This window comes from Pelobates fuscus, chromosome 4 (assembly GCF_036172605.1).
Source record: "Pelobates fuscus isolate aPelFus1 chromosome 4, aPelFus1.pri, whole genome shotgun sequence".
Taxonomy (NCBI): domain Eukaryota; kingdom Metazoa; phylum Chordata; class Amphibia; order Anura; family Pelobatidae; genus Pelobates; species Pelobates fuscus.
This window is the reverse complement of record NC_086320.1, coordinates 199,451,910-199,464,997: the sequence shown is the minus strand read 5'-3', so window position 1 is coordinate 199,464,997 and position 13,088 is coordinate 199,451,910. Positions and strand designations below refer to the sequence as shown.

Genomic DNA, 13,088 nt, shown 5'->3' with positions numbered 1-13,088 from the left:
TCACCGTACCTTTCTTCAGTCTCTCTCTTTATCCTGTCTTCCTCTTCCTTTCTTCTTCTATCTTCTTCTTCTTTTCTCAGCCTTTCTTCCTCTTCTCTTTTCCTCCTCTCTTCCTCTTCTCTTTTCCTCCTTTCTTCCTCTTCTCTTTGTTTTTGCTCCTGCAGTTGTCTGTATATTCGACGGGCTAACTGCCCACGCAAATGTCTCTGGAAGGTCAATGCAGCTAGCTTCAGACGTAGAAATTTGGTCCTCCACAGAAAGGCTCGGTAGTTCTTTTGTATAACCACCACACAGTGAAGTACCTTTCTGTACTGCTTTCTGAGGAAACAAGGATGAAACACGATCCATGAGCCTGGCTCGCTAAAGCACAATCCATCCTCTGTATGAATCTCATTATCTCATGGCTATGCAACAATAAATAAGCAAGTGTCAAGGTGTCACTTCTGTATCCCGACACAAATGCTGGACTCTGATTTCCACTCACCTCGGGAATAATGCAAGGACTTTGCAATGTCCGGATCCCAGCTAAGCTAATGTTTAACACAGCACTATCTTTATTTATACTGACTTGACTGCTCTGTGAGAGAAAGAAAGAGCTCTGATATATGCCATGCTTACACAGAAATTAATTACACACAGCAGGGTAGCTATCCGGGTGACATATTGTCCTATATGTATGGCTAGGGCTCATATACACATGAAAAGGCATTAGCTCATTATGCAAACAGCTATTGAACAGGCTACTATTGACTTTCTGGTGACATACAAAGTAAACAGATGTGTGGTAGTGGCCAGGTTTATTGGGTATTGTGTGACACTGTGGTAGTCGGATATTTTAAACTATATAACGGTATATAACATAATAACCTAAAATAAGTTGCACTCACTCCTGAAACATATTTCATATTCCCTATATCATTCAAAGAAATAAGGCTGGTACAACTTAGTACAATTATTACCATTATTAGTGCAATAAAAATGTATTTGACTTGACATAAAAGGACAATGTAATATAAAAGAAAGTGCCTATTTAGAAGTGGGTTTTCAAAGATTTTTTGAAGGACCGGAGACTTGGTGAGAGTCTAAAAGAGCAAGGAACGGAGCAGCTCTAGTGACGCCTTTGCAATTTAGAATATTTTACATTTCAAATATACTACAAATTACCCTGCAATGAATATACAGCTGCAAAGGATGATGATGTGAATTACAACGTGGTGCGAGTTCAAAATCTTACCATTGAGACTAAAAAACTTGCATATTAAAGCGATACTACAGAATCAAACAACTTTAGCTTCATGAAACAAGTGTATAGTTCATGCCCATGTAGTTTCACTGTTCAATTATCTGTCATTTAAAAGTTAAATAATTTTTGTTTCTGTCCATATAGCCCTAGCCACAACTCCCATGGCTGTGACTGACAAAGCCTGCATGGTTTCATTGTCAATTAGATGTTAACTTGCTTTAGAAGCTTTTATCTCCTGCTCTGCAAATTTAAGGGACCACTATAGTGCCAGGAAAACATACTCGTTTTCCTGGCACTATAGTGCCCTGAGGGTGCCCCCACCCTCAGGGTCCTACTCCCGCCGGGCTCTAGGGTGAGGAAGGGGTTAAATTTACCTCTTTTTCCAGCGCCGGGCGGGGGACTCTCCTCCTCCTCTCCTCCTCCTTCTCGTCGTCATCGGCTGAATGCGCATGCGCGGCACGAACCGCGCGCGCATTCAGCCAGTCCATAGGAAAGCATTCTCAATGCTTTCCTATGGACACTGGCATCTTCTCACTGTGAAAATCACAGTGAGAAGCGCGGAAGCGCCTCTAGCGGCTGTCAATGAGACAGCCACTAGAGGCTGGATCAACCCTATTATAAACATAGTAGTTTCACTGAAACTGCTATGTTTATAGAAGAAAGGGTTAATCCTAGCTGGACCTGGCACCGAGACCACTTCATTAAGCTGAAGTGGTCTGGGTGCCTATAGTGGTCCTTTAAGCTAAAGCTGCGGAGTCTAGGCGGCTATTAACAGAGCAGGCAATACAAAATTCTACATTAAACAGACTATGCAATAAATAAAGTTTAAACATTAGATCTCTCTTTAGAGGAAGTGTTTTGGAAGGCTCTGTAAGTTACATGCAGGTAAGTGTGACTAGGACTGCATAAACAAAGCGATTTAACTGTAATGGCAAAAAACTGAGCAATGATACTGTAGGGGCTGATCTATACCCTATCTGCTTCATTGAGCTAAAGTTGTTTTGGTGCCTATAGTGTCCCTGTAACATCCCATTTAAGTGATCAAATAACCAAACTATTTAAACTTAACCACACCAATTTCTATAATCAATAGTAATATAATCACGATTTTGAAAATGTGTAATGACATACCCCTTTAAAAAAATTTTTTTTTTTTTTTTAAATGACATGGTTAACTCTTTGTTATATGTGTTTAATGAACAGATTTTACTCACCTTGCCACAAACCCCATAATGTGAGACTGTATTATCAATGCTGCCTTGTATACTTCAACCTCACGTTGTTTCTCTAATTTATGCTCCAGTGATTCTCTGAGAAAGACCTATATTCAACAAAAAATATTATCTCAATGATTTTTTTTTTTTTTTTTAATTCTTTATTTTGTCGTGCACGAAAAATAAAAAGAGACAAGCAATGCCACAACAGCTATTGCCGGTTCGTAAGTCAACATTTAAAGACAGTTGTTTGGCATGTCAGAACATTGCACATTTTATGATATAAAGAAATTTCAACTATGGTTAATCCAACACGTCTGTTATAAGGTAAGGCAGACGAGGTCCTGAATCAGGTTTACAGACTGACTTGGTTAGGTGCTTTTGTCATCAGCTGAATTATCTGAGGCACAACTTGTTTGCATGAGTTACAAATAAAAAGGAAACCGCTAGGCATAACATTGCTAACAGATATCGAGAGCCTGCCAGGGTCTTTATGCGCTTTAGCTGATATAAGAAAAACATATCATGCTAGCAAGACTTAACCGGCTATTTCTGCATAATGTTAAAGTAGTGGAACATGCTTATGCAGGGTGTGTCAGTGGATGGGTGAGTATTCCAAGCGTGGAACCTGGGTACATATCTTGGCAGTTCCGTGATGGGGGACATAACTGAATTGCACCTGTTTGGTCAATTCAACTTGGAACGTATAAACAAAAGCAGGTTCAGAAGTCACAAAAAAAACATAAACATACATAAATCAAACAGTACTGGAGAATAACGTGGGGTTTCCCTACGGTTATATGTGTAGGCAGGTCAGTCGCAGCTCTCAGACATTGAACAAAGAACTTAATTGTGCTGTACTGTACTATACAGAGTGAGAGGTTAGGTAAAATTAGTTTGCAGGCCCTCCTGCTGTCAGGTAAGGTCTGTCATGGTAAAGGTAGAAAATCACCAGAAAAGAGTATGCTTCCTTTCTGATAAAATAGGAAGGTTATATAGTGGTCTCACAAAGAGGCATGTAACTTCTCAAATCCCAGTAAATTAACCCCCACCTTAGGTTAAAACGAGTACGAAAACGAACATAGATAGCGAAGGTCTGTCTCTATTGGTCAGTACCCCAGTGCTGCAAGGCAGGTTAGTGTCTAGAGGTGTGTGGAGGTGCATATGTTGGGCGATCTGGCATGTGTGTGTGGTCAGTTGTGCGGTAGCGTCTATATTTGTGTCCCCCGGCAGCTCCTCGAATGTTGTGCGTCCATGACCGGTCGTTTGTGTGATGAGTGTGCTTAAGTGGGGAGGCACAGGGAAATTTGTGGAAATTGATGTTAAGATGAATGCAGCATGTTATCAGAAAATACTGGCAGACAATTTGCATTCTTCTGCAAGAAGGCTGCTCATGGGATGCTCTTGGACTTTCCAGCATGACAATGACCCTAAATGTATGTTTTGTTTTATGATTGTGCCATTCTGTAATAACCCACAGTTGAATATATAAAATAAATGTGTTTTGCCTGCTCACTCATGTTTTCTTTAAAAATCGGACATATATTACCAATTCTCCAAGGGTATGCAAACTTTTGAGCACAACTGTTTATAAATTACATTTCAATGCCCTCAAGCAAAATCTACTGTTAGGCGCATCGACCATACCAAAAACTAAAAGCATTTATGCCAATCCTTGATAACTCAAATAATTCAGATACGCAGAAATATTGTTAATGGCATACAAAATTAATCCATAATAGCATCTGAATGATCAGATCAATTCTTTCATTCCTGCATTACATGCAATAGCAGGCATCTGGACATTCTGCTATAACTTTCGCTTACATGGTTATTCACAAAAGTAAGAATTGTTGGGAATTCTAACTGAATTCAGACTGAATCAAAAATTTAAGGACAAAATAGCCAAACTGGAAAAATGATCCACGTCAGCTATTTGTCTGATTTGGCTATTTTGGCTTTACATTTGAAATTACTTATTGAAATTCAATAACCCTGTTGGTGTTCAATAACCACAGAGAAGGTAACCTAGATCATTCTGTGACTATATGGCATGCATTGGTTATGAATGTAAGAATATATTAATACAATTAATGTCTAGAATAAATCATATTATAGATGATGTTTACAAACATGCATATTAATTTAATGACTGAGAAGGTCTAAGCTTTCACATGTTATGCTTAACTAAAACTCTGTGAAAGTAAGCAGACAAGCTAAAGGTGATCATTTCATAATGAAGTTTAGTTTAGTTTACACAGAAAAAAAAAATGTTTTTGTAAATTCCCTGAGATCACTTCATCTCATGGACATTTCTGAGCCTGACCGACCCTCTGTAGTGAAAACCCTAAGTTACAGAAGGCTGTGGTCCCCACATCGGTTATACTTGGTTCTCATGAAACAATGAGAGCAGTTTTCTGGAGATCTGATAAACCCTTAAGTTTCCTGTTTCTTGGTGTTTCAAGGCACCTTCCAGATAGATGGTTCTTTTTCATGTTGGTTGGTTTACATAAGGTGACTAAATTGTACAAACACTTATAGCACAGTAACAGGCTATCTTGCCAATGGTGGACATCTTTATTCCTTCAGGTTAATACACAATCTTTTTTGTGCAGTAAGTAAATAAATGTTCCATTTGATGTACCCCATAGATAAACCTGGGATTGTTTGACTCTCAGGTACATAATAAACAACCCACATTCTTATATCTTATTGTACAGAACTAGTTTGACCACTGGTGAAGATGAAGATGAAGATTACCTTGGACTTTCCAAGCTGCCATTCAGTATCAGTCATGTCATGCAGATGGAGAAGCATCTGACACTTTCCTCTCAAATCATCAGGAAGGGTCAGGTTCCTCATTAGAACTTTATACCTATTTACAATAAAAAAGTATAAGACGATTATACATGTTTGACCTGTTAATAGTGGGCAATAAATGCACTTGACAACTACACGCACTGTAACATAAACTGTTGAAGGGATACGATAGTCACCAGACCCACTACAGCTTAATATGACATGTTCCTGCAGGCTTTTCAATGTAAACGGCCACTACAGGTGCTTCCTAGTTCAGTGCAGCACAGTGAGCAGCACTGAATTCAGCATCTCCACGCTCTGCAAGGAGCTGCTGAACGTTCCCTATAGAGATGCATTGATTCAATGCGTCTTGGAGAAGATGCTGATTGGCGCAGTGCTGTGTTTTGTCATGCAATAGCCTCCCAATGCTTTCAGGTAAGACCAGCACGGTGTGGGAATACATGTGAGCAAATTCACCTTTTCACTGCACAGACAGGGTGGCAGTGGACCTAAAGACCCACACCAGCACTAGAGTGTTGGAATACATGCTTGTATATCTGACAATATAGTTTTCCTTTAAGGTGACTGGCAAGTGATTGGTTGACCGGGTCTGGACTACACAATTATACCTTGCTATGGAAGAGCTAAAAGACAGCCCACGTCAGGCTAATTTTCCCTTTAACTGCACTATTTCCCTTCTTGCTCTTTTTGTAAATTATAATCTCTGACCAGTTGTAATAGTTTAACCAGCTCAAAAGTTCTTCTATGATGCTGACGTCAGTGATGGCCATGTACTATATTAAAAATAAAGACCAATGTTGATGAGTGCTCAAAAAGTTTCCTTTTCTTCGTGTAGGAGAATACAGGTTGTCAAGCAGTTTCAGACTGATGAAGTGTTTTTTCTTTATTAATACACAGTAGGTTGTACGGAGGAAATTACAAGGGATGTTATCTATATACCTAAAAATAAATGTAATTTCACTTAAATACATTTTATTTCAGTTTATATGCACTCATACACCTGTAGTTGGAAAATACCATGCCCACTACAATATCCTGACATACATTTTACAGTGGGTACTGGAATTTAAAGAAGAAAATAAAAAATGATATCCTTACCTCAAATAAAAATCGTGGAAAGGTCTTCTGACGGGGAATCCAGCTCTGCGTATCCTTACTGTCTCCAGCATTCCTGAGTATCTTAACTGATTGAGAACCAATGTCTGATCAAACTGGTCAGGCATCTGCACAGGGAAGGAGCCAGTAGATTGCAATAATTATGATCTATCATCAACATTTCCTATAATGCGATTTACATTTCAACACAGGCTAAAGTATTTTTTCTTTTACTTTTTTTTTAATGGTAAAAAGTCTGTTGTTTAGTTTTGTATTTTACAGTTTAGATGTTTGCTTCTATGAGTGTCAGAGTGCATAGACTCACTTTATCCATTTTGCTCGTGAAATTATTGAGTTGTAGTATTGTAGTACGTGGATTGCTATGCATTACCAAAAAAGTATTATCTAATGTGCCTGAGGGTTGGGCTAAGCTTTGCTCTGTCTTTTGGCACTTAGAGGTATTTTGTATATGGACAAATGGGAGAAACTATACAGAGTAATTGCTGCAATTAGCATAGAGTCTTAACAATTGTTGTTTTAAATTTACTGTTATGATGGATAAAACTTTTTCACATAAATAAAATCAATTTTGACATGCATTAAAGTGGAAGCAATGAGAGGATTATGGTTTGTATGTTTGGTACATATGAACACATTTAAGGATCTTTACGTGGAGTTTTGTTCAATAGAACACTGTTTGCACAAAAAAAATTAAAGATACAACACAAACACCATTAAAACCAACATATACCATGATGAGGCTACTGCAGTAAAAAGAAATCCTTAATTAGCAGACTTTAAGACATACCATGTATCAGTAGAAACACAGAGCATTTACTTTGAGTGATAAAAGACAATGTTTGAAAGAATAAATAGAACTGAATGTCTAAGCTAAGACTGCTTTCATCAGGACATATTTTAACATTAAAAGCCACTCAGAGACTGAATAAAAGATACATAATATGTTAATTATTGTTGTGTGGAAAAATTAATGCAAGCAAAAAAAAAAAAAAAAAAACCAACAACTCACGTGTATACAACACAACTAAAATGTTCAGATTGCAAAATTTTGTGTAACGGAGAAAAGAATAAAATGAAACAACCATTACAAACATAAATAAAGGCATATCCGTTATTAAAATATTATGTTTTAGATTTTTAAATATATGATAATAAGCAGAAAAATATTTTTATGGGGATGAAATAGAAGCAAGCTCTCAGATTCGGCTGAAATGGATCCAGAACTGGTGCCACCGAACAGGAGAAAAAAAAAAGAGGAAAAGCGATTAAACAAGCAGATTTACCTGAACTGACGATTTAGCACAACGCAGCGAAAAGTTCATGAGAAAATAACATGTTCTTGAAAATGTACTTAACCAAACCTCCGTACACTAAGTTGGCACTAAGTCTCACCCATTCACTTGCTCCACAAGTAGACTGAACTTTACCAGTCAGATGAAGAAAGTGCACAATAATGAACAGCAGTCTTGTGCTTTAAAGGTGCACAGTCTCTATGGCAACCCTTCCCATTATCAGGAAGTGTATTGTACTTATGTGATGCTCTTGCAGGGCCTCTCCGACCCAGAGAAACGCTTTGACTAAAACTCAATAGTCATTTCAATCCACACCAAAGGAGAAGCGGCAATGTCTCTTAACCCTCCAAGCACCAGAGGAATGAATCATATTTAAAATGTGTTACAATATTATCTTCACTACAATATAGAACTGGCAGAGGACATATCTGGAGTGTTTTAAAAAAAAAAAAAAAAAAAAAATAGAAATCAGCAATAGGCACTTTTATAGGGGCACTATATATACATTTACAGGGACCCAGACCACTTCAGCTCATTGAAGTGGTCTGGGTGCAGTGCTCCTGTCCCTACAGTGTTATTTATTGCAGTTTCTGAGAAACTGAAAAGATTACATTGCAGGGTTAAGACTGCCTCTAGTGGCTGTCAATTAAACAGCCACTACAGGCACTTCCTGCTTGATAGGCGACATCCAGCGTCAGTTAAATCCTCATAGGAAAGCATTGCGCATAAGCCCCTCCGGTCGGGTGATGTCAAAGAAGGCAGAGCGCCCAGGGACATTGATGCTGGTATCAGATAAGTACAGTAAGGATTTTTTTAACCATTACAGTGCTGGGAAATAGGGGAAGGGAGTGGGGGACAGAGGGAAGGGGGCAGCGAGGAATTGAGAGCCAGAGGGACATGATAGTGTTAGGAATACACTTTTGTGAAAAGGCAGATTGTGAGCTTGCAATCTAAATGAACAATGTGCATTAAGACAAAAGGTAATAATATACACCTCTAACCAAGGATGTAAGGGCATAATATCAAAAGTTATTTTAGGTGAGCATATGAGGAGGTATTTTAGAGATTAGGTATTTTAAAGAAACACTATGGCATCACAACAACTTCAGCTCACTAAAGTTGTTATTGTCCCTGAAGGTCCCAAGCAGTTTAACCCCACAATTGTATTCATGGCGTCCACCTGCTCAACCCTTCTTCTCCCAGCCAATTTGATGACTTTAATAAGGTTGTCTTAGATTGGGCACCGGTGATAGGCTGATGCTCTCAGCCTATCACTAACTACTGTGTGAGAAAGCTACCTGGCATCTACACAAATTTGGTTTTAAAAGGTCTAGCCCTTTTGGTAAGACAGCACCCAGGACTTTCAGGCACCATAACAACTTCACTGAGATGAAGTTGTTATGATGCCTAGATTGTTCCTTTTAACCAGGAAGCCACCCCAACCTTCCAAACTATTCTTCATTCATTAGTCTACCAGCAACTTGCTACTAGACAATAAGGTGTTGTCTTCAGTTATCTTCTGTTTGATTAACAGTGTGCTATTTCTTGCCATATGATAATGAGATTAAATTGTTTCATTGTTGTTTTATTTCCCTGGTATCTGTTAAACCCACTCCCTGCAGATAAACAAATATATTATGACACAAAGCATTGCGAAATTCTGTTTGGTTAGATTAAAGGTACTTGCTGACTGAAAAGCTGATAGGAAAAACCTGTTACTGGCTCAAAAAATGTTGACAAAAAACTGGCCAAGCTCTAGATTCTGAATGGTACGTTTTAATACTATCCTTGAAAAGCCATTACATTACCAGCTGAAGTGAAATTATTAGACATTTCTGCTACTTTATAAAGACTGTTGTTCATACATATCTCATAGCAGCTTTATATTATATTGTGTTTTTCTAGTAAATTATTGCTAGTAATATAGGCACTAGGATGTGTCCTTCATGTTTAACAATAGCAATCACAACTGACAGCAATTGCATAGCAGAGAACACTGCTCAGTTTAGTGTGAGAACTTAGCAGATAAGTGGTTATGAATAAGATAAGTGAAGAGTATGTATGGATTTCAGTGGTAGCCATTTTAGTTCTTTTAACATATTTTTATGATGGACAGGGTTCACATTGCAGGACAAATGATAACATTAAACTTACAGAATTTACAGAGGTGCTAGACTACATCTATATTGCAAGCAACTAGCACTTGCTGTTTTTTTTACTATTCATTTTAAACATTATTTTTGTGTGAAAATAGCACCAGTTTTAGTGTTACAGTATATCTAATGGCCAGATTATAATTTGTTTTGATATTTAATTGAGGATTATGTTGGATAAGACAATATGTATTTTATTCCAAAATAGATTGCGCCAGTTTTGTCAGTATTTAATGCAGCTCTGTTACCCCCTCCAAAGTGAGCAGTTAACACAGTTAAAATATTTATTAAATGCTATAAACATTGTGTTGGAATTAAAAATATATCATAAGACAAAGTAGGGACTATTTTGCCTTATGTATTTAACCTACACTTGACAAAAAGGAAGAACTAATGCTGTCAAGCACTCAGCTGTCTCGAGGAGTCCTTCATAGATATCAGTGATGTATATTTTTGCATTCAAGAGAGTACAGCACTGACATCGGCTCCTGGCAGCCCAGCCAGAAGACGATGGTGAAGAACAGGTTCAGATAAATAAAACTCACCTTTTCCTGCACTCCGCGGGCACCTCGCTGCAAGCAGACAAGCCACCATCAGGGATCTTTTCAAATTATGCTAAGACTCTGAAAGATGACATCATGTAGGAATGATTGAAGGTTAAATTTCCTAAATTAGCTGGTGATGATAGCCTTAGGGGTTTATTTAATGAGTCTAGTATGTTAATGAGAATTTGGTGATATACCACAATCTCATGTTTGTATATAAAAAAATATACAAACAATTAAATATACTGTATAATCTACAAAGTAATTGGCAGAATCCCATATAATTGGGGTTCCAAGTTCAATTGGTGACTAGGCAATATTTTCAGAGTTGGTACACCAATTAAACAGGTTGATTAGAAAACCTTTGTAAACGTTTCTCCATAAACAGCAATCTAGATCTGGCAGGAGATGAAGGATTAGAAATCGGTGATACTATCTCTGCAATGGACTATCGTTTTTTAGTCATATATTAACAGGGCTGACTTGGCTCACAAAGTGCCATCAAAATTGCAATGTGTCAGTATTTGCATAGTAGCTATGACATTGCATGCTACTTTACAGTTTGTTTCCTATAAACCTGTGTTATGTAAGGAATACTATAAAGGTGCCTGTAGCTATAAGGGTGGTACCCAAGCTCATTGGAACATGCCACACCTGCATGGCACATGCGATAAAACCATGCATCTTTGCCCATGGAGCTATGGATGAATGGAGCAAGACACAACCTAATGTAAAAGCATTGTGGAGGGTACTGCTACTTACAAGTGTGGGATGCCCATTTTAGAGATTTGGAAGAATCAGTTAAACGGGATTCACTGCAAGAGAGGAAATGTTTTATGCTTTGTCCTGTGGATGTACAGGTGGTTGCTGGTAAAATTACTTTAGGATTCAATATTTAGTTACACAAATATAATACAGTTTAAAATGTTTCATCCATCTCTTTCTTCCCTTACATCCATTCTTACCATTTTTGTGCGTTTCTATAACTTACTTTATTCTGACATTACAGGGACAATAACACAATTTATTCTAACACAATTTTAAAAGTTGCACAATGATGACTAGAAGGATCTTAAACTTTTTATTTCTACCCAGTAGATTATATAGGGGATCTGCCCCCTATCTCCCACTTCCTACATCCATGGTTCTTGGCTGACCTGGCACATGCAGAGCTGCATGCGACGATCATGACATGAGATCCTAAACATGCAGGTGCTGTACAAGTAAGTAGATTTTCGACTTACCTCCACTGTACCACTGTAAGTGCACCAATACTATTTAATGGGGTGATGTGATAGAATGATGAACTACAAGTTCTAGAAAAGTGACAGTTCTGCTTTAGCGACATACCGTAATCTCCTTTGAAAAATATTAACAGGACTATATCAAATATACTAAAATAACTAGATATGAAAAGCTTCAAAAATCTAAATTCTATTCAGTTCAACAACTTCAAAAGTACCATGAATGGAAGTATAAAACGAACATTATTATTAAAATGACAGATACAAAAGAACACTCCATTATACTGCCATTTATCTGATGTTCTGCCTGCTACCTAACAATGTACTCTGAGTTCACTGAGGGACTTGAGGAAATAAATCATGCCTTTTATGTATATTAATAATTATAGCCTTGTATGTAATTGAAAACCTGCGTTATTTAGTAAGGAGTGTTTTATTTGCAAACTATTAATAACCTAATCTATGCGTAACTATATCAGCAGTTTAACATTGTAGCAATGCTGCTCCCTCATTCACCTTAAAAGAGGTAATCCTTACCTGAACAACATGCTTTTCTGAAAATAGTGTAATTAAAGACGTGTCACGATATCTGCCAGTTGTAAGAACACAATAAAGCCATCAGAGTAACTGATAGCAAAACAGGTTATTTTTTTTATAACAGAACAAACATGTTTTTACATATTTTTAAGGTTTTTTTTTAACCTCATTTGTTTTTCTATAGGTTTATGATGTTTAACAGTATGTATTGTCTCATGGCTCAGGGGTGGAGTAAGTAATGCTTAAGTGGGCCGAGCCCTACATGTCAGGATGTGGCATGTACTGACTCACACTGTGGAGTCGAGTTCCAGGGGTGAATACTTCCAAAGTGACCCTATTTAGGAGCAACAGTCCCTGTTTTGGGCCCAAATCCATTTGTCCCTCTTTTCAATCCTAATGTCCTTCTTTTTTATTCTAATATCCCTCTGTTTCAGAGCTCCATATTGTCAGTGTGTCTGAGTGTATAACAGAGCCCACGACAATTATACTATCGGTAATATGTCTTTAACCCCTTAAGGACACATGACACGTGTGACATGTCATGATTCCCTTTTATTCCAGAAGTTTGGTCCTTAAGGGGTTAAACTACAATAAATGTGTTCAGAAAAAAGTCTGTTTAAGTAAGATACATTGTTTTTGTTTTAATTTACCGAAATTATCACAGAATATCTCAGCCACTGGCCACACCCCCATTTACACCCCTAAAACCAAAGTGTCCCTCTTTGTCCATTTGAAATGTTGGGAGGTATGGGGATTGCGTCTAGATCCCCACCATCTTTAGCATAATTAATCATTAGGTTTTTAGATATTGTCATTATTTTAAGGTAAGTATTGAAAATATCTTGTAGAAATTATCTTTTTATAAAATATTTTACCAGGAAAGATACATTGAGATTTCTCTCGTTTTCAAGTATGTTTTCAAGT

At 37.5% G+C, this 13,088-nt stretch overlaps 1 protein-coding gene across 1 annotated transcript in view; it reads right to left on the bottom strand.

Annotated features, from left to right (window-relative positions):
* MYO10 (myosin X) overlaps positions 1-13,088 on the bottom strand; it is a 206,799-nt gene that overhangs the window by 44,365 nt on the left and 149,346 nt on the right. Inside the window, exons 20-23 of the mRNA XM_063451846.1 lie at positions 6,376-6,500; positions 5,218-5,332; positions 2,458-2,564; positions 10-318 (exon numbers count right to left, since the gene is read on the bottom strand). Of these exons, the coding sequence (XP_063307916.1) occupies positions 10-318; positions 2,458-2,564; positions 5,218-5,332; positions 6,376-6,500 (656 nt within the window). The remainder of the gene's footprint in view (positions 1-9; positions 319-2,457; positions 2,565-5,217; positions 5,333-6,375; positions 6,501-13,088) is intronic.